The 23,026-nt window shown below is 41.5% G+C and overlaps 1 protein-coding gene across 1 annotated transcript in view; it reads right to left on the reverse strand.

Moving 5' to 3' along the window:
* Window positions 1–23,026, reverse strand: part of LOC119460684 (ADAM 17-like protease) — a 31,814-nt gene that overhangs the window by 5,702 nt on the left and 3,086 nt on the right. The window contains exons 6-20 of the mRNA XM_037721730.2: window positions 21,772–21,966; window positions 16,089–16,227; window positions 13,565–13,675; window positions 13,018–13,023; window positions 12,096–12,214; window positions 11,931–12,000; window positions 10,942–11,074; window positions 8,964–9,065; window positions 5,468–5,530; window positions 4,227–4,300; window positions 3,165–3,280; window positions 2,461–2,539; window positions 2,018–2,106; window positions 1,792–1,848; window positions 906–1,153 (exon numbers count right to left, since the gene is read on the reverse strand). Of these exons, the coding sequence (XP_037577658.1) occupies window positions 906–1,153; window positions 1,792–1,848; window positions 2,018–2,106; window positions 2,461–2,539; window positions 3,165–3,280; window positions 4,227–4,300; window positions 5,468–5,530; window positions 8,964–9,065; window positions 10,942–11,074; window positions 11,931–12,000; window positions 12,096–12,214; window positions 13,018–13,023; window positions 13,565–13,675; window positions 16,089–16,227; window positions 21,772–21,966 (1,601 nt within the window). The remainder of the gene's footprint in view (window positions 1–905; window positions 1,154–1,791; window positions 1,849–2,017; window positions 2,107–2,460; window positions 2,540–3,164; window positions 3,281–4,226; window positions 4,301–5,467; window positions 5,531–8,963; window positions 9,066–10,941; window positions 11,075–11,930; window positions 12,001–12,095; window positions 12,215–13,017; window positions 13,024–13,564; window positions 13,676–16,088; window positions 16,228–21,771; window positions 21,967–23,026) is intronic.

Genomic DNA, 23,026 nt, shown 5'->3' on the forward strand with positions numbered 1-23,026 from the left:
GGAAGCCATAATGCTTGTGATATCACAGTTCGCACAGTAATGCGTGACTCAGTCAGCCTTCCGTCATGCTCTCGGACAAAGAGGTGCAATATCTTTCAGGGCATTAAATGTAATCTTCTGTTTACGCATGTTCAAGCTGTTTCTATTACTATAGGTGACTCTGTTAGATTAGGAGTGTAATAAATTTTGCTAACTGTCGAGTGTTATTCTGACGTATATATATATATATATATATATATCCCCGATGTTACTTAATAAACTTCAGTTGTGACTGAGCGCTCATCCTGCCATCAATCTTGTCCTCATTTCCTTTCTTGCGCTCTTTCCATGCATTATGAAAGACATAATGACAATCTATCAGCCATCCGGATGGCTGGAAAAGCTACACAAACACAGATTACAGCAGTAATGCAAGACAGTGACCGAAATGACCAAACATGGCAGAACAGCGCTCGTTCGGTGCAATAAGGAACGTAATGATGTCCCGCAAACATTACAAGAGAAGCAGGTTGCACGTGAGTATGCTGATCGAGATGATGCCGCACTGTTTGCCATCTGCACGAGTCAAGCCTCCTTTAATTTTCTCCATTTTAGATGTATTCACTTTACACAGTTGAGATAACATATCACTATTAAGCAAATAAAGTGTAAGCATAGCACTTAGCACTGAGCCCAATCTTTGATCTCCAGTTAAAAAAGTCACAACTATGCTTTGAGCAGCTGCTCATACGACTGCATCTTAGGACTCGTAAAACACATAACAGCCATCCACAAAACCAGAAAGAAGTTCAAACAAATATCAATAGCACTTCAGTGGCATGATCTGCTGAATTCTTAACATGTTGAAATGCTTGAATATTGAAGCATTATCATGAGTTATATTCAGCACTCAACAGGCAGCTTACCCTCTTTCTGAGCTAGCATAGGGGCTTGGCGCCGGCCAATAGTCGGAACTTGCCGCAGCCCGGCTTGGCAATCGCAGTGTTGGAGCCAGCACTTGCTCATCTGATGGTGTCTGCAAAGGCAGCTGTGTTCTTGGTTGTGGCTGAGGCTGTGGCTGTGGCTGCGGCTCTGGTTGTGGAGGTGGCTGCCGGCGTGAAATATGGACTACTTTGACGCTGCTGTCTGATGGCAGACGAAATGGCTGAAGACTCTGCAGGGAGAGAAAGAAGGAGCACAGTGAGGGTACAAAAGCCACCTACCAAACGCACCCGCATGTAACGTACAATCCCCATATATTTCTTAAGAGAAAGTACGTACAGAAAATAATAATGTAAGCTATGCAGAAACAAGGTGCACTTGTAGAACACAATAGAATTGGCAGCGTACAGCTTTTGACAAAATGCACGCCTAATGAAGCACCTATATATACCACATTCTGCTGCAAACAACAGTAAGAAAAAGAACACAATTGTGCCTGATACCAAATTGACTCACATCACATTGAAACACAAGTGCACACATACACTGAATTCAAGCAATAAAAGAGAGTATCTACGTTAGCAGAGGGTCTTGATGCAAGAAGAAAAGGTTTGCCTATGAAGTTACTGGTAGATGTATACAACCAACCCTAATAGTTTGCCAGTGTACGTTTGGAGGTGCTAGTGGTAATACTGCTCAAAAGTCTAGCATGTGAGAAAAAGAAAAGACAGTTGAATGTACACATTCGAAAACAACATTTTTGTTTCTTTCATATTTCTTTCAGAAATTTAGCTTGAGATATGTTTCAACCCTCCAATCAATAAACACTTCCAGCATGAATAAATAAATTAGGAAGCAAGCAGTTCTCACATCCCGTTTCCGGCAAGTTTTTTTGGACTTCTCATACTCTGCTCTCCTCTTATGATCCTGAAACATGGCAGAGGGAAAAAAAAACAATAAAAAACAGTGCAAATGCTGTCGGCAAAGCATGTATAAAGGGAGAGGTGCCAGCATATTGGTGCACAGGGTTCGCAGAATACGCAGTTATCACAAATCAGGATGCTGGCATGCACCAATCATGAACCACAATGCTCACCACATAACTGATGAGGCAGCTTCCTGGTACCCACACAATCATGGACACCACAATGACAGTGCCCACAATGTTGTCATTCAGAAATTTCACTGAAAGAAAAGAACAATAAAGTATGGGTGAACTAGGCATTAAAATTGACAAATAAGAAAGGACTAGCTCCCTTCAGCTATCATAAAAGCACCTGCGTTTAACTTTCCCACAAGTCTATTGAGTGTACTGCACTTAGACATGCTTTCACAAATGCTTGCAGTACAGCTCGCTGTCTCACCCACTCACAAAAACATGGGACATTTGTTAGCCTTTCCAACAATGTGACCAACAGAGCTACACTAGTTTCTATGAAAGCAAGAAAAATTTGAGAAAAAAAAAAAAAACCCAAGAAAATTGGCTGGTTCTTTAAAGACAAAAGGTAGAATAAAAAAAAAATAAAAAGCAAGACTCACAAACTGTGTTGATGTCAATGTCCTCAATAATGTCCCAAAACCTTTCGACAATGTCTTGAACTGTCTTTTCACATCTTCCCTGCAATGCGCACAGAACAAAGAGAAACAGCAGCAACATTAAGAGAAAATTTTCCGCTAGCGAAAGATTGCCAATTTGTTTACTATGTGCAGCAATTATGACCTTCCAACTCTTGGATATGTTGTCGCCAATTATGCAGCAGGTTACTACGCTGAGGAATCTAAAAGTCAAATAACTTATCATCCGGGCCTACACTTTTTAAGTTCCAAGGCATGTGCCTTGTATATACGCATCCACCTACAGATTATACTATGAGTATAGGGTCAGAGTTCCTCTATACCACAAGTTTTTAAGCCTGATGCAATCAAAAAGTTTTAGATGGCCAGTATGGTTTGAAACATCGCACTATGCATCCTTTTGGCTAGAAAATACAAGGCCGTGCGGCACAGAAGGTGACAACCTCAAAGATATAAAGGCAGGTTATTTATTATATAGGGGTCAAAGTTCTGACAAAATTCCTGCCATATTTAGCATGCAGCTCGTGCATCGACATATGGCCACAGTATGCACCAGCACAGCAAAATGACATCCAGAGAATGTAGAGCTGCTATATGGTGCGCACGCTAACAGCAATATAGTGTGCCTATGCTGTGTCGTAATGTGTGTGGTGCACGGACGAGCTGACCTTTTCACAGTAGCCGTGTATGCATGGTGTTCCGTCCCTCAATATTTCCATTGGTTCCGTCGGCTTGCAGGTAGCATTGTGTGAAGGTCGACAGCACCGCTTGCACGCATCCACCTCTACAAGTTGGTGAAAAAATGGACACACATTGCAGATTTCATGCAGTTTTTGTTAAACCCACACACAGAGTATGTAGTTCATGCAGCTTTTCTCAGCTGCCTGCATTTTGTAGTTTGAGTCTGTGTCTCAGCACTTCCTAAAGCTTTCTTTTTCCAGGAATGGTCTACTACATGGTTCCTACATTTTTTTGTTTACGTATATAGGAAATATTAGTGCCGGATATAGAACAAGTTATAGTACAGTTATTATAGCTGTGCAGGGCAAAAGCAATGCTTCCACAACATACTCAAGACATGATTGCCACTTCCCATCAGGTGGTAACAATTTGCACCACACCAAAACAGTGTACAACAGTTCATGATCCTGTACAGCTACTTTTAAACAGTACTACGCATTGACACCTCATGTGGCCAGAGTGCTCTCCCCAACCGTCACTCTGAGAAGAAAAAACACTGCAGCCCACAAACGTGGCAGGAGTCTGAGAGTAAGAAACTCCTCAAAACTCTTAGGCCCTTTTTAGCACGTTCACAGTGTCATGGGTCACAGCAGTTATTCCCCCTGTATGGCCGTGCAAGGCTTTCCTGCAGTGCAGAAGCGACATCTTTGCTAGAAATTAATGGAGAGAAAAAAAAAAAATCTTGGTGGGTCACAACACACCAGAGGAATTGGACAAGTGACCTACCAGTGGGTCATCATGCACATGAATTGAGACTTCAAAATGTGTTGTTACAGTGACTGTGTTAACTGCCTTAGTCTACATTGCCTACGTTCCAGTAAACGCGTCCCCCAAATTTCATCTGTGCAAGTGTGCCCCATGACTTCACAGAAACGATGCAGGATGCAGCGAAGAACTACCACAGAACCATTACAAACAGGCTTTTCCCCATTTTATGCTTCATTCTTCTAAGCAAGCAGCATTGATGTTTTCACTCTGGGTGCTCTCACCTGTGTCACACATGCAAGAAACCTCTCCTCTTGTCTCGCAGTATGGCATGCAGTCCCCTGCTCTGCATTTGCCCCTAAGGATAAAAGAACACGTGGATGAAGATGTGGCTGTCACACAGACAATGTTTCACAAGTCACTACTGCCTCTGCACAGTTCTTGCCACAAATAGTTTTCAATTGGCTTTGTATATACAGCAATACACTACCTGCCTACTCTTGTCCAGAAACCAAATATTATGAGCAGATCATTTCATATTCACAGCATTTTGCTATTGAAAATTTCTTGGTACATATCTATGAGGTTAAGCAAAATACTTCTAAAGTGGAGATGACATATCAAAAAGGGAGCAAGGACACCATATTAACATAGGCATCAAACGTCCGCACTTTCTGTGAACTGCTAAAGAAGCTAGGAGGTCTCCAAACAATACACTAAAACTTAACAAACTGCAAGGGAATCCACCGAAATGATTGCTTTTTTCCTGGACCATGTGTACAACAGCTTTTACACAAAGATCAAAGTATGTGTAAACATTGAAATGAAACCTGGAGCAATTATGGACTATTTTTTATGACTTCAGAAAATTTCGGGCATGTTCCAGTAGCTTACATAATCATGCGAAAAAACGCTATTTTTTTCGCTTTCATGCTTTCAACAATACATTCTTTTTTCTTTTTTTCCTTCTCAGCAACTTTTCAAGGAAGGAATAACACCGTAAGAGCTCCAAACGAGGCAGAAGTTCCCAGGAAAATCAAGACTTGAAACAATCAGCAGTCATCAAATGAGGGAAGCTGCAGGTTGTAGCCAACGTTTCGATAAAGGAACTTGTCTTCACCAGGGCAAAGACGAGCAAGTTTCCATGTCGAAACTTTGGCTCCAGCCTGAAGCTTCCCTCATTCAACAAATGCTAATTAGTGTAAGAGTTTATGTCGCTAAGCAGTATCATTGCCAAAAAACTTTGTAAATCAGGTTGACTGTACAAATGAAAAAGTTATTAGAACTGAAAGAGCTGCCTCGAACTGAGTTCATTGAACCGAAATTTTTTTTGCACAAGGTCTAACGTAATGCCTGTTGGGAACATTTTGATGGCTTCGTTTACATGAAATCGTAGACGGTCAGCTTGTTAAAGCAAAGCTTTACTGTACAAGCATATTCGCCATATAGCAAAATTTATTTCCTATTGTAGGTTCACACTACTTTTTTTACGTAGACGCAATCACAACAGAAATCGTTTACTTACTTGTCCAAGCATGGGCTATCATCCTGCTGTGGTGGTGATGGAGGGCACTCTGCTGATCTGCCAGTGAACATCTCGTTAAGAAAAAATGTGCAATTATGGCCATTGCAACTTTTGCACAGCAAACAGCAACATGTATTTTTTTTTATATCACAAAATAAAATGCAAGAAGAAGCACCCTGATAATGGGTATGCCATTATAAGAGCCAGCACTTGAAATTAAAGAACTCCCATTTTTTTTCTTTCTTTTCTATACAAGAAATGTTTTCAAAGCCAGAATGGCAGCTCACAATGATTACCATATTTACCCAATTCTAATGCACACCTTTTTTGAAGAAAAATTGTCCGCAAATTGCCTGCACGTTACAACCGTATAAAACCTATGCCCCGTTCAGAACATTAGCAACAGTCTACCATCAGAGCCAGTGTCACTGCTATTGTTATCACAATACCCCGGCAAATGTTTTTGCATGGCATGGTGACAACGACATACCACTTTTAGGCTTTAATTACAAAGCCTTGTTCAAATGAAAAGTTATTTCACTTGCTAAGCTAGTGACAACAAAGTCGTGTCACATGTTTTGGTGCTCCGGAGACATGCATGCGTCACAGGATAAACTGGTGAAGTGGTTAGTCTAGGCGTAGGGCACTATTCTAATCATGATTGTTGCGGAGTCATTCAAGATGTGTGGAACGTCAAACACAATGGATCACATGGAGGACAACATGTAGACTGTATACAGCAATAAAAGGCTGTTTGAGATTGACAATGATGAACATTAAGTGTAGATAAATTTCAATTTTGTGAAGGTAAACTCTACAGGTTTCATCTCATTTGCGATTGCCAGAATCAGAGGCACGATGCTATAAAATTAGCTTCATGCTAGATTTGGGTGCACATTTCTTGTACTCATCATCATCATCAGCCTATTTTTTTATGTCCACTGCAGGAAGGCCTCTCCCTGCGATTTCCAGCTACCCCTGTCTTGCGCTAGCTGATTCCAATTTCTACCTGCAAATTTCCTAATTTCATCACCTTACCTAGTTTTCTGCCGTCCTCGACTGCGCTTCCCTGCTCTTGGAACCCATTCTGGAACTCTTAACGGTCCACCGGTTGTCTACCCTACGCATTACATGGCCTGCCCAGAGCCATTTTTTTCTCTTATTATCATTTAGAATATTGGTTAACCCCATCTGCTCTCTGATCCACACCAATCTCGTCTTGTCTCTTAAAGTTAGGCCTAACATTTTTCGTTCCATCGCTCTTTGGGCTGTCCTTAACTTGTTCTCGAGCTTCTTTGTTAACCTCCAAGTTTCTGCCCCATATGCTAGCATCGGTAGAATACAACGATTGTACACTTTTTTTTTCAACGACAGTGGTAAGCTCCCACTCAGGATTTGGCAATGCCTACCGTATGCACTTCAACCCAATTTTATTCTTCTGTAAATTTCGTTCTCATGATCAGGGTCCCCTATGAGTAATTGACTAGATAAATGTACTGCTTTACAGGCTCTAGAGGCTGACTGGCGATTCTGAATTCTTGTTCCCTTATGCATGCATGCATGCTTAGAAGAAGTATTCAAGCTATTGAACTGGGAAGGCTTAGGAGTGAGGATCAACGACGAATATCTCAGCAACCTTCCGTTTGCAGATGACATTGTCCTATTTAGCAACAATGGGGACGAATTACAACAAATGTTTGAGAACTTTAACTGAGAAAGTATAAGAGTGGGGTTAAAGATTAATATGCAGGAGACAAAGATAATGTTCAACAGCTTGGCAAGGTAACAAGAATTTTTTGTACCATGAACCCATAAATGCTGGTTTCGTATTTGATTTTGGGGAATGTTATAATCGAGCAATACAGTGGAATCTTGATGATACGATCACGGCTAATACGAATTTCCGGATGATACGAATTTTTCCGCGGTCCCGGCCGAGCCCTATTACTTTGCAACGTGCTAGAGTACGGTTGTTATGAATAGATTTTCGACGCGCGTTGGTTGATACGAATAAATGCCGCCCCACCGACGGCCGGGAAAGAGAACAGCGCGGAGTCACGTGCTTTCTCCCTTTCTCTTTTGGTTCGGAGGCGCGGACGCGACGCCGGACAGCGCAGAGGCCGTGACTGGGCGCGAAGAGTTTGAAGCGGTGGCGCTTTTGTTGCTTTTGTGCTTTTCCTCCTTTTCGGCGGCCGCCCATCGGACGGAGTGGCTGCTGTGCTTCAGGCCGCGTTCTTTGCGTTTGCGCCATTTTGCCTAGTCGCAGCGAGCTATGTCGACCGAGATACGATCTCGGCTGATTCACGCGGCGGTACGCCGAGCCGCGGGAGCCTCTGTTGGCGCCAACGCTTGGCGTTGGCGCCTTCCGTCGACTGCGTTATCAGTGCCGATGGCACAGGGCGATTGTCGGTTTCGCTGCTGGAGTCACACGGTGCAAGGTAGCGTGGCATGTTCAGTCGGGTGCTCCTCCGCTTCTCCCGCTAATCGCCGTATTTTTCTTGCCGTAGGAGGCTTACGCTTCCGTATTCCGAAGGCGTGCTTCGTCCAAAATTTCTTCTCGAACGAGCGACGATCCATCACTATCTGGGAGCTCTTAGTAATCCGAATTCTGCGTGTCAAGTGAAGACGCCGGCGTGGTTTACAAAGCAGACAACTGCGGTTGCCATCTTGCCCCTGCCACAGCAGCAACCAATGGAGAGACACCTTTCAGCGCGGCAGCCAATCGAAGGCCCGCTTTCATTGGAGGGCCCGTGTGACTACCTATCGCAGACCCACGCTTCTTTTGAGTTTGCGCGTTTGTTACAAGATGGCGATGACGGACGAATTGAGAAGCAGAACAGCGAAACTTTGAGCTTTCGAACGATACTAAGATAGCGGCGCTCGGTGGCGGGAAATACGAGATATGTCTCCGTGAATTGCGGTGATCTGGCGTGATTTAAAGCTGTTTTCTCGCCCTGCGCACTGACGAATAAATCTTTTTCGGCCACTTTTAGTGCGTTTTCAGCCAAACCATTTTGATACAGCGTAGATTAGGTGTTGCAGATACCGAAACGCGTGGTTTTTAAAAATCAATTTTTCTCGCAATTTTTGAGATCTGATCCCCTCATCCCCCCATAATTTAGTTAGTTTTAATTGTGTTTCGATGATACGAATTTCGGCTAATACGAATATTTTTCATGACCCCGTGAGATTCGTATCATCGGGATTCCACTGTATAGTACTGCCAAATAAAGCCGAAGTGTGTTTGGACTTTTTTGTGCCTCTTCTATTATTTCGGCCCGCCGTGTAACTTGATAAACTTTGTCTCATGGTTGAATTAACAGAAGTCTAGAGTATTAGCTTACAACAAACAAAGCATACAAAATGGTATGGAAACTTCGTTACACACAGCAGATAGCAGAAATCACTTTCTTCAATTTTTCACATCTGGCAGATAAACTGCACCAAACACTTCCCATAAAATTTCCACATGCTCAAGTACAACAGCAAAGGATATGTGCAGTAGGCTTCATTTTTGCAAGCGTTGGGTTGTGCCTCCCGACACAGCGCCCCACTCTGGGAGTAGTCACAGTTTCGGCAGCAGGGCGAATTTCTGTCACTATACAAACAGAAAAAAGAGAAATTAGGTGCAAAAACTCGAATACAAAGGAAAAAGAGTTTTTTAAAAATGTATGTACGAAGAGCAAAAGTTGATCCCAGATATATTGAACTTGAAGGAGAAGTCGAAATAGTTCAATATATTGATAATTCCAAAAGTAAAATATGCCCCTCTGAAGCTTATTTGGAACCTCTGCACATCTTGAGACTGTTCCTCGAGATTGTGAAAAGTGGGAATTTACCAATTTGTTTCCCCAAGGCCATGTCAACCGCACAAAAGTTTACTTATTTTTGGCACACGAATGCCGCAAGTCACTCCCGCTGTGAAGTGGTCTTTGATATACTGATCATAATGCTAAACCTAAAAGCCTCCTTCACACGGACGCGAGACCGCAGTGTACCTGGTGCATGTTCAAGTGCTTTTTGTGCGTTTTTATTCAGGATTAGGTAGACATGGACGCAGTGCACAAGCAAACCAGTCTGCATGAATTAGCGCTGTGCCACCAACCGCACACTTGTGCTGCAAATCGTGCGTGAACATGTTCAACCGCGTGACCTTTGCAATACACTGTTTAAACGGCCGGTCATCATATGCCGGCAATGAGTAAACCAGGCAAACGCTGTTACATTCAAAAGTGACTTTGAGCTTGTAGAACATCAGAGTCCACTCGCATGTAACCCTGCAAGCGTGAACGAAATGCATTCAACGCACACTGTAGGCTCGCGAATCACTTATTGACGAGTCTTGCGTATGCTGCCACAATGGTCTTTCGAAGTAAAGATGTGACATGTGGTGGTTTTGTTAAATCCTAAATGTAATGTTAAAATCTGTACAAGTAGCGGCTCAGGTCAGATATGTTATGGGCACTCACGAAATCTTAAAATGTTCACAGAAAGCATTGCCTACATCTACAAGATAAACGATGCGGCGCAGACATTTTCAGTTTGGCATCCCGTGCCCGGAGCGACTCAGTGAAAAGATCGAGTGTCATCCACGTTTTCATTTGGAACATGTATTGAACTGGCAGACCTTTCGCGTTCTTGAAGTGGAGTGTTGATCTGCTCTTGCTGATGGTGAATGGACACAATTTACATGAGCTACTCAGAGGTGCAGTGAGAAAAACTGAGACATGTACGCTGCTCATTCTTTCTCCATAGCATGTACTGCTCTTCAGATTCAATGTCTTGTTTGATAGCATCTGCCAAAACAATGTCGTTTTGAATTTGTTGGCATTAAATATCTCCAACAGTGCAATAAGTGATCATGACTCCATTAGGAGAAGCACACTTACAGGGGTGCAGCACAGCGCGGCACAGCATTCAATATATTGAACGCGGCGGTGAATGGGAGCTCGATACACACGTAGTACAGCGCTATACTTTTGCATGGGATTTTCTAGGAGATGTTACTACTGTTCGATATAGAAAATATTTCGATATACCAAAGTTTGATATATGCAGGATCAACTGTATTAAAATTTGCTCAACTGCAACTACAGCAGCAATAGCAGCACTGTTGCTTCTAAGCAACCCTACGAAAGTGGAAGCACATGTAGTTAGATTCTCCAGTACAAAATTAGTACTTACATAAGTACTACAGCAATGACTTATGAAACATGGAAGCAATGAAAAAAAAGTTTTTTCCCTGTAGGTCCTAGTATCTTTGATGTGAAAAATACTGTTTGCTCTTCTGCATGTGAGCACTTTAGTGCACATTTGAAAACATGACTTCTCAACACCTTCCATGCTCCTAGAATGTCAGGTTATAGCACTGAAAATTGGGCTATTTCAGTAAAGCAGCACCACTCACAGTTAACAAATTTAGCTACAAAAGCAGAGCATCCATTTGTTCAAGAAACAAACTACTGCCAAGGTACCTGCACTTTGCGTTAGGCTTTAGCCGGCATTCCTCATCACAGCAGGGGTCGCTGTCCTCACTACCAATGAGGCCAGCATCACACTGTTCTCCTTCTTCCACCAATGAGTTTCCACAAAACGACTCTTCAGGCTCTGCAAATGGCAGACAACAGGGTGAGAACACTTTCTAAATACCACTGTCACTAGATCACATGCATAAATTGAACTGTCGTTGTGTTAGTATCATTTTGAAGTAATGAAAAAAAATGGTGCTCGAGCTGACTTTTTAACATACCAAGAATCTTATAAGAACACTAGTATCAGAATTATAATTCAATCAGACAACATCCATTGCAACCACAGTCAAGACCTTTCAACAACATAAGAAACAGCGCAGTAAAACAGCACAGTCGCTAGACTTGTAAATTATTAATTCACTTACTTGTAGTCTCTGCTTAGTTTTGCACGGCCTATGAGCAGGGCAACCTAGCAATGGAGTTGGGTTCTTGCCAATTTCAAGCTGCCCCTACCATTACAATGTGCAGCAACACTGAAGTAAGATTTGTGTGACAGACTGACTTGTTGCTTCAATTCAATCCGTGAACTAAGTACAATGAGGTTAAACAGCATCAAATCACACTGCAAGTTAGTAACTCCTCAAAGTCTGATTCTGTACTGCCAAGTTACGTCACACGTGCTCCACAGGCTGAACAAGTGATTTGGCTGAATGTGTGAATCCAGCTTAGGATAGGTGTATACACAAAATTTCTGTGAGGCCTGCTAAAAAAACAGCCACACAAAATGGCTTCTCCTCATAGCTGATACGCTGAACGGTCAAGCATCATGCAGTAAAATCATAAGCCCAACTTTCTATTATATTTGAGGAGCAATTCTAAATACAAGTGAGGCATGCTTTTTAGGCTATAAATTATAAGGGTGAGAAACTTGCGTAATATCTATGCAATTGTGGTAGCTTTCCCGCAAAAAAAACCCTAAATAACACACTTACTTGAGAAGCACTTGCTTGCCTTTGCCAGCAAAACTGCCCTGATGGAACGCACACTGCAAGGGGAGAATTTCTGGGGGGAAAAACACAATGAAAGGAGGCAACAATTTAATCTGCAATAAATTGCCTTATTGTCCACATTGTGCATTTATTGCAAACAAAACAAACCTTGTTGTTTGGGTCATAGCCACTGACAGAATAAGTGTACATCAAATACGATCCACCTCGCTGAGAGTCCGGAGAACATTCAGGCAGGTCTGGGTCATGCTCACTGCCCCAGTTGTGACCTGCATGTACATATGTCTCGTATGTATATAAACAGTTACTGATGTGATATAAATTACTGAGTGAGATATAAAGACAGGCTGATGGACAAGGAAGACATTATCAATACAGTCAAACCTCCACATAATGAACATGCAAAAAATTTATCAAATATAACAAAGCATAACCTAAAGTTTGATTCGCAACGCTTTATTTCAGTGAGTATTGTAATGCAGTAATGAAACTGAAAATGCAAGATGTGAGACAATATTCATTACAGCGAAGGAAATATTTGTTTGCTCGCAACTCAAAGTATGTATCCTCATAGCAAAAGTGTCAAATAGTACTTAGCAAAAGCAACTTGAAAAAGCAAATACTGGAGTTGCATCCATGTTTGGCCAACAGCATGCCTTGGCTCACCCAGAGCCAGTACGCCAACATGTAATTCACTGTGATCGCATATTGACAATACAAAATGCACTTGTAATTAGGTTTGTTCACGCGCCAGGTATCAGCACAACAAGCCACCGATGGGTAATCAAAATCGACAGGAGACTCTTTACTGGCACACTGGAGGCATAACATTTGAATTTATTTTGCACAGAGCCAATCAGGACATTCCTTTTTCCGTTAATATCAGCGTGTAGATCTATAACAAATACTGGATATAAGATGATATTTTTGTGTCAGGTGCAACTTCATTATAACAAGGTTCAACTTGGCATTAAGACGTTCACATAGACAAGATATCTCAAATAAATTATTCTGACACACATTTAAATGACAAAGCAGAAATATTTGGAGAAAGTAGCAAGATTACACTTACCAAATTCTAAATTCAGCCACAGCAGCAGATGTAGCAACACATAAAAAAAGAGATAGAGAGAAAAATTATGTTTAGAGGTTCTTCCTCTGAAATAAGCACTATGGATCATGGGATGCCGCCCTTGTGGTTCAACTTTCTCAGTTCATTACAGGTATCACCATGGGTACTAATAACAGGCTAATTGCAATAGTCACTACGAATGAAAACTTTACAAAAACTATATTAACAATAAAATGAAGTAATTGTCTCGAGAGAACTAAAAATCTTGGCAAATCTTTGAGAAAAGAGCACCTATGCAAGTAAAGACTTAGAATGGTCAATGTGCATCAGAGTCATTCATGAATGTTATAGTTTTGCAGTTGTTTATTTAACTGCACAATTTGTGATACAGCATAGTACTATTAAATAAATGCGTGCAGTAAAGTCACAAAATAAAGTTTCAAGGTCAGTCAATAATGCTTACAGTTTAGACAAGCACAAAACATATTAATGGTGTTTTTCATAACCACAGTTAGGAAAACAAACGAACAGCTGAAAGCAGTCCTACCGTGCGCTGTGACCAGGTCGGCTTCTCTTGTGATTACTCGTTGTCCGTAGTGATTTCGTGACGTGCTCAGACCAGAGTTGAGGTATAATGTGTAGCCATTTTTCACATAACCTGCCAGAAACGCTTGTAAGAATTTTTATACTTGTGTAAGACAAAAAAAAAAAAAGTTTACATTTCACTTGGTGGGCCCTACAGCTTATCAGCCAGCTATGTGCCCTATTGAGATGATCTTGCAATACAAAGCCTAACATCAATATGCTGTCAAAAAACTAAACATACCCCATCATGCCACTAGACTTGCACTGATAGATCTCTGGTACACCAATGAATCATTCGGTTCTATATGTCTGGTGAGAGTTTGAGCAGAGCATCTGTGTGATCTAGGCTATCTATTATGAAAAATATGCACAGTCTTGCAACATTGTGTCCCTTGGCCACAAGAATCAAGTAGATTATTCTGGCCACCACCTGCTCTGAAACATTTTTCACTGATAGCGTCAGCAAGCCCACTAGTCTCACCAAGGATATTTAATGGTCTATTAATGTCTCAGCATGAACACTAGTTTTGTCATGACCTTATAGTAGTACGTAGTCCATAAAAGCATGCATAGACATTCCACAACTGTAGATGCAATGTATAATAAACATCATATTACTGCACAAAATTTAGCACCACCACAAGATTTTGTGACAAATAAAGATAATCAAATAGATAACAACAAAATGATCAAATAAGTGAAGTTGGCAAGAAAATAAGGAAAGATATGTAAGCTAGATGGCGTTGCAGCTTCAGCAAATTGCAAGCAGAGATGCCAGCCTTTGCAGGCATATACTCATATTACAAAGCAAAAAGGCATAATTTAAATATTTTAATGCAGAGCTATACCACTGCTTTCACAAACACACCACCACCGGTATTCCAAACTTCTGTGCATATTCTTTTGTGCATGAGATGGCTACTCTGTAATAACTACAGGTGTTAATGTTTGTTGGCAAAATATTCATGGTGTGTGTTGTTTAACCCTTTCAGACGCCACTTTATCCTGTTGATTGAAAACTTACTTTTACCACATTTATGGCATCTTCAGAATCATAGAAAGTGTACAGCTGCAGAAAAGATTACGAATTTTCAATTCTTTGGTGAGTTTTGTCAAGTTCACAGAATGTGGACTCCACGCAAAAAATCGCTACAGGAACATCAAATATGAGAAGATCAAGTATTTCGTGTATTGAAAAGCTTGAAAAACACTTATCCAGCCACTTGAAAATTATGCCTGGTGCATGACATTGTGAAAAACCATGAAGAAGTGAACCTGCTGCATACAACAACATACTGACACCGAGCAAGAACACCCAACCATCTACCTTTCCACTCATTTTACTAAAACATTTTGCACATGTTATCCAAAATTGCAGCATAACTCCAATCATGAGTGTTTCAAGATATATGCAACACATGTTAAATGTCATTACTTTCATAAGTGCTTTTGCTGTTGATGCACTATCTTGGTGCACACAGCGTCTGAAAGGGTTAAAATTAGACTGATCATTTTACCATTCCGTGCAAGAATTGCTTTAACAGCATTTATAAATATATCTCTTAACCAGTGAAGTAGTTCTCTTTCAGATTTTATACAAAAAGTGATTTTATTTATCTGTCTGATGTGTTAATTGGCAAAAAATGAAAATCTCATTTTTTTAATTCTCCAAATACAGAACCTCACCTCATCTTAACGACACCTGATGACAAGCAGCGCTGCTAAGCAAGTACACCTTCTGTCACCCATACCCTATGCAGGCCATGCCTTGTTCAACCACAGCCAATATAAAGTCATCTAGTGGAAGTCATAAAAATTTTGCCGTTTTATGTTTCTGTTGGGCAAAGGACGGGGCTTCTCCTTACTCTTAAGAATGATGGAGAACCGAGAGCAAAACAGACTCTCCAATGCATAGCCCATAGTAAGTCTCAGCCTCAAGTGCCATGTTCTAGCATGCTTTAGGGAGATTGTACAACCCTAGACAAGACTAGAGAAATAGCCAAAGTACCCATGTCCAGCAGCAAAATAGTGAGTTGGGTGGGTCAGTTGAACTTCACAGTGGTAAACACAGCGTAAAAAAGACAAAAATGCAGACCCGGAGAATTACACAGCAGAGGTGCTGACCTGTACAAATACCTGTCCTGCGTACCTCTCTGGCTCTGTGTTTTTTTATCTTCCTTGCACTGTATTTTTCATAAAAAACCCATGTGTAACTACTGGTGCTGCAAAGCTCTGCAGATTCATAGGTACAGGTCCCCTTAATCCATTGAGCATAGAAGCACCTAAAGTGCTACAGAAGCCCTGCCAAAACAGCCGTGACAAAGCTGTTGTCATTTGCATGGCAGCTTTGAAACACTTGACAATGGCTGCAGCAACAGGCTCACTGTAGTTGCAATATGCGCAACTACCGACTCGCAAATAAGCAGCCCAGCGAAGACAGGAAAGGAGGCCACATGAAAAAAGAAGAAAGGAAGGCGTGCTCATACCGGGGCTGCAAATGCCGCCCACGGAATTGCGGCGAGGGGAGCCCACGTAAGCAAGGCCCAGGATGCCCCCTTCAAACTTCTGATCGGTAAACAAGTGCGCCAGGCAGAACCAGCGGTGGTTCAGGCTGCGAGAGAAGACCTGCCGGGTGGCGGAGGACATGCCAATGTTTGTGAGGTTAGTCCAAGCCAATACCCAACCAAGTAAGAGGCAGCACAGTTACTCACATGCACAAATGTGCTGGCATGTAATTTCACAGAAACACTACGGACTGGTGCGCGTCGACAGTTCATTACTAAGGCTTAGAACAGTTGAGATGCACTGTACACTTAACAGCAGCCTATTCGGTCCCAGACGACTGGGCAAACATAACCTGAACGGCAGTGGCCACATGTAACACCACAAGGACACACAGAGTACTAGACATTAACACATCACTGAGACTGCCAATGACAAACATTTCCATTTCCAAGCACATGGAGGACTCGAACTATGTTTAATGGCAGTGCAAGAACCTGTGATGCGTTGTGTTTGAATGTATGTGGAACATTTTTTCACTAAGCTTATTCAGTTGCAAGTAAGTGCTGTTGTGTCCACTGCAATACTTCTTTTGTGTGTGTCCCCTAGTTGCATTGCCATCAAACATGGTTCAGAAACCTCACAGCCCACTGAAAATATATTCCTCTCAACATTGTACTTGCAGCAATGATAAGCAGTGCTGAACTGTTTCATACACACATACTTTTTTTAGAATTAAGGATACTGCACTTCATAAACCCAACTGTTCCAATGGCATTTCAATTTTAATTAGCAAACCTCTTTATAATACAGGACCCCTTGATCAAATAAATAATACAGCATCCTTTGATTCCAATTTTTAAATAAGCAAATGCATATGATGCACACAGATAAAAGCTAGAAACATGTGCAGGGAAAACATTTTTCATGTGGGTAAACAAAAGAAATTGCAATATAAGGCAAGCCAGCACCAAGCCCACAAGCAGAAATGCCCTTGCTTTTAACACATGCACTGGAACATCATTTTGATTTCAAGCTGCTTTAACTTTGACAACTGCTTTAAAATTTTTGAAAGTTTTGAGCAATATACAAGTACTAATAAAAAGCAGAAATAGAAGAAAATAAGCCTTTTTTTTTATTTGCCAGGCATACTATATCATTCATAAATTTGGTAGCTTTCTCATAGAATGAAAATGAAGCAACAAAATGTGTCACAGGTGTTTGCACAGAATGTGTCACTACCTTGCCCATTCCCACTATGCTATGATTACTCCATGTCATTAATTTGACATTCAGATGCACTTCCACATAGCTAGCAGCAATAAAAACAAAAGCTTCATTCTTTTCATAACGGAAAACTCCAACACTGCCTTTACCAATTCAAGCCCACAGTTACTTCATCTACACAATTATTTTGTGTGGCAACACGCAACACCTACTCTTTCATTCAACAACCTACAAGGTCATCATAAAACTAAAAAAAAAATAACATTGTCTTAAAAAAGTGAAATAATTTTACCACCATCTTATACCATTTACACCATCTTATACCAAGAAAAAAAGTGCAAATCAAAGTCAGCGCTTCATAAACAGAAACCCAGACTGATGCAACTTGCAATGCTGTATCACTCAAGAGACTGCCATCCTCTGTAGGTATGCGTCAGAAAACATTACGATGGAGCATGCTGCAGATGTTTAACTAGAAGAAAGAGGCTGCTGAAAGAAAGCAGCTTAACAGCACAATTGTGGGGCTGAGACTCCATACTTAATTTGTGAAAAATCAAAGCTTACTTGAAGTTGTATCATCAGGTACTCACATAATGTCACAAGTATCACTTGATAAAGCTGCTAGCAACACTTGTGAACTTAAAGAAGTTGCTGGAGTAGCACTTTGACGTAGCCAGTAATCACCTGATTGATTGAATGATTGATTGATCTTGGCATCCGAAGCAGCACACGGGCTGAGAGAGATGCCATAAAGGAGAGCTCCAGATTATTTTGACCACAAGGGGTCCTTTCATACGCACCTAAATTAGATACACAAGCGTATTTGCATTCTGACCTATCATAATGTGGCAGCCAGTGCTGAGAATGAAACATGTGAGCGGCATGTTCATGCAGCAAACATGCTCAGCAGCATAATGCTATAGCTACTGAGCAACTGCAGTGAGTAACCACCTGATTAAAATCTCCTGAAGTGGAAACACATGGCAAGCCTTCCCCTGCAGCAATATCTGCTTTCATCTCAGAAACAAGCAAAAATTCAGAGCCCATCAAGGAACAATTAGTCCTTCTAAAGTAAGAAAATGTGCAGTCACCCGACATTCCATTCTGTGCACCACATAAAGGCGCATAAATGATGTTCCAGTGGTCCACATTGCAATATTTACTGACAAGCAATGTATCATGCAGTGCAGCGTTAAGGCAAAGGAAGGAGAAAGAGGTGGCGGATAGGTGAGGAAGGAGGAGTAGGGATGGTGCCCAACAACCTTCGGTGCCACAGATGCCACCCGGGGAGAAAGGATTAGCAGAGGCCACATATCCCAGCCCGAGCACATTGCCATCATCAGTGAATGACTGGTCTGTGAACAGGTGGCACAAGCAAGTGCTGGTTCTACACTTAGTGGAAAATGCCTGCAAAAACAGAGAAACATGCAACCAAAGTGCAAGGTAACATGCACATGCAACGTGATGCCACATACATGACACAAATGGCAAACAACAGATGGGAAACACGAACACAAAAGTTGAAGAGCCCTAAGAATGATATATTAAAATATTCCGGCAACTTAAAACCAGCACATAAATACATGAATACAAGTTTGTTAGGATGATCAAAACTATTTCGTGCTAACATTGTCTATGGTGCACTTAGACCCACTGAAACTAAGTCAAGCACTTTAGATAAAAAGTCCCAGTTGACAAAGACCCTGTAATGTTGTTCATGCTACTATCAGAGTGAAACCTGTGGTACTTCTGTGGTAATTGCACCATGGAACATTCATATATTACACACACTCCCTCTCACACACGTGCACGCATGCACGCCCACGTGCATGCATGTGTGCATACCCACCAGATGACGTGTGGACACGCACACCTTCTTATGCCCAAAGAATATTGCCACTTTCATCATGCAGTTGAACACCTTTATAACGAAGTGCTTGGGGCCTCCGAAATCAATTGTAGAGCTCACTGCATTGTAAAGATGGCGCTGTGCACACCTCACAACAGCACTGGGACAGAATTATTACTTCGTTATACAGGCCATTTCGTTTAGAGGTGTTCATTGTAGAGGCACGCAACTGTATGTTATCCCCTCAATCTGAATCAAATGTTTTTAATAAAAGCCAACTGACTGCTGAACAATGTCTATAAAAATATATCCTTTTGCACCATAACATGCAAAATACAATTTTTCTTTACTAACTCTGTGCATAGGTACATTTAGGGTCTATGTAAAAAGTCCAAATTATGTAATGTCTACACAAAATGACAAATGCAATAAATTTAATTAGATTAAAACATTTTTAAGAATTAGACATGCTACAAATCACTTCACTATAAATCAGTTGATTACACCGCTATGAATAAAGTGCTCCTAATAGTACCATGTTTAATGCCCCACTACACCTCCTGGCACTGGACTAATATTTACAAAAACCTATCAACTAGCCTCGTTTGGTATTTAAATTAGATATGCAGCATAACAAAATGCAGTTCTTTTGTTATGTGAGCGTTTATTCATATGAAAACATTTAATACTGTTCTATCTATAAAACCATTGTTATTTATAACCAATCAGGAACCTTTCGAAGCCAACAAGAACTAAATGCTACAAGCTGAGAATGGGGGAACTTAAACTGATTGGTTATTTCCACACAAACAGCACTCAAGATCATGGCATCCATCAAGTTCCACATAAAATTGCACCTGAGCATAGAGCTAAGTGAGTTCACAAGGACAAATCCTGCAAACCATATGGGAAATAGGACAAGTAACAAAACATCAAAAGACAGGACAAGTGCTCTTCCTCAGATAATGAATGCATGACCTGTCATTTTCTTACTTCCGTATTGCATTTTCTTTCTCTTTTTTATTAAATATGACTTGATAATACATGAGTACCATATTTTCCAGTGTATAAGTTGTGGCTTTCTCCCCAAATGTTTGCCTGTACTTGTTTTACAATGGTGTGACTTATACATGCATAAAACCATGCACGTGGGCGTGACGAATATGTGCTTTTTTTTGCTAGTACGTATGAGAAACCGTGCACAGCAGACAGCATTACGAAAAAAATCTAATCTTGTATTAACAATGGAGCAACCATTCAAACAGACGTCAGCTCCTATGGCTCGCCATGGAGGCAGTGCGGCAACAGCAGTGAAGGCCGTTTACGAGGCCTTCGTGATACAGGTGCTTCTGTGATTGGAGGTCATGGTATAGTTTGCTGTTTTAATTTCGTTTTTCTTAAACAAAAGGTTAAACCCATAGAACTGACTCAATAAATGCCTAAAGGGTGCTACAATTTTTTACTATTACGGTGTGCTGCCCAAAATACACCCGTTACTAAAAGCACCACTTGGTTACCATCATCATCAGTTGCTGGGCGAAAAGTTGCAGTGCTTCTGGCTTCCAATCCCCATTTCACCTTTTTTATGAGTCTGTGAATGCGATGCTGCCAGCCGAAGTGGCTGAAGTATTTGACATTGGGTCGAAGCACGAGGCCATTGATGGCTGCGAGGGAAGTGCAACAAATATTGGTTTGCTGCACCTAAGAGGAGTGTTCGTTGAAGATTTTTTTCCCACTAGAATTTGTGGTACATAAAAATACTGCTTACGGAAATTTAGTGCCCTGAAATGGGCAAATTTGGCATTTTGGGATGAGTGTACATGCATGTATTGTTTCATTGTGCCAACCGAGTTAAAATAGTTGCACTTCAATACCAGTGAGACTTGCATACCACTTCCACGGGCCCTTAGAGTGTGTTGGGTGAATGGCATGTAATCTTGATAAATGTGGGTACATGTCCGTCTGTATTTTTCTTAAATCTGTTGCTTCCTCCTCACTTAAGGTCTTGTGGGTGTGGAGTAAGGCCCATGCTCTACCACATATTGCGGGGGTGTGTGCAGAAATCCGTAAATCTTAATACCAATTTAGGCACTTGTCGAACCTCTAGTACGGAGCAGTGGGAGGCACAGCTGGCCATCCAGGAGTATCCTGGATAGGTCCAATGGGCAGCCGAGGCCAGTGGAGCCCTGGACGGAGAGCCCCACCCTTGACCCCTTCACCCCCTTTCCCTTAAATAAAGTTTCCATGTATATATAGACATACCAATTTCTTTTTCCGAAACTCGCGAGAAGCTGGGGGTGTGAATTATACAAAAGTGCGACTTAGAATCCAGAAAATATGGTATCTACACCTCCACCTGGTGTCGTGAGGCGGCACTTGGTGGATGCTAAGTACCAAACTTGTCGTCGGATGGCAAAAGGCATTTTATAATAGAAAGTTGAAATCTACTTCAAGCTGATGCACATGTTCTCTACTTGCTTACCTCCTACGTGCCACGTCACGACAATCAGGCGGCAATATCTACTGATTGAAATGGAATAACTGCAGCATGTCTTTAAGAGGCAACACGAAGATCCCAATATAGAACTTGCCTCCAGGAGGTCTCGAACATTCCAAGTCACACCCGCCATGTTGTAATGGACTTCGTTACGAAGCACAGGCGTCGGTTCAGTGTGTACCATCACTTCTTGAATGACAAAGCCCATTCCACGAAAGCCAGGATGGCGGTCGCTGTCTCGCCATTCAGTGTCAAGAAAGATCTTGTTGACTCGATCGATCAGGGTTATCTGCACATGGCATAATATGTGCAGGGCTCGTGGGACTGCAAAGCCACAGCCATTACACAAGCAAAAATTACGAGGCAAGAGAGAGCCATGCGGTAGCTGATAATTAAATTCACTTTGCAGCTTGGAAAGCATATTCTACACCATTGTATGAACAACAGCTTCAGTGCTATCTCTTTGAAACAATTCAAGGGGGAAAATTCAAGGTGATTTAGCCCAAATTCTGACTTTAACAATCAGCACGTTGACCATTTGACATTGGTTCCTGTTACTTGGAGGCAGCTGTCGCTGGGGTGAAGATTTGCACACCCCCGCCTAATAATTCAACACTTCAGAAAACCGCAGAAGCATCGGCTTCATAAACAAAATATTACACTCTTACAGCTGGGACCGCACTTGTTGCCTACTTCCGACCAATGCCGGTGTGTAATCATTATCGTGCTCACCTATCACTGCTTCCAGCATGTTTCCTGAGCACGACCACAAGCTCATTGCAGATTAAAAAATTCTCAGGTTGTTTCCGTGAAAAATGCATAAAATTTCCCAATTTATTTTTTACATTGCAACTTTCCCGCATGTAATGTTCCTCTTCCAAAATATTAGTTGTATGGTTTGTCTCTAGCATTCAATGGAACCATTGAGTAAGACATCAGCAGAGAGTTTTTCTCAAATGCAGCAGACTTCCGTTAATTTGACTACAGTTAATTTGATCTTGGGAATTGTGCCTAAAATTGTCTGCATGATGCCATCAGATACGAAACCAAAATTACTTTTGCAACATTTGTATGTTTTGCAGTATAAGACGGATGTACTGCTGCGAAGCTGACGTTAAGAAACAGGACACCTTTGTGGAACACTATTGTGCAGACCCTTGCTCATTGTTCTTCCCAAAAATTGGGTGTGCGTTAGATTACTAATTTGTTTAGGAGCTTTAATGCCTTTGCTATGTTAGTTTTCTACTTTGGACACAATGAAAGTGGACGAGCGTTTGATGGTGTTTGACTGTGTTAGAATCGGGCAAATACTGCCTAATGAATCAGCTTTGTGTTTTGGCATTTTTTTT

Source organism: Dermacentor silvarum, chromosome 8, assembly GCF_013339745.2.
Source record: "Dermacentor silvarum isolate Dsil-2018 chromosome 8, BIME_Dsil_1.4, whole genome shotgun sequence".
Classification (NCBI taxonomy): domain Eukaryota; kingdom Metazoa; phylum Arthropoda; class Arachnida; order Ixodida; family Ixodidae; genus Dermacentor; species Dermacentor silvarum.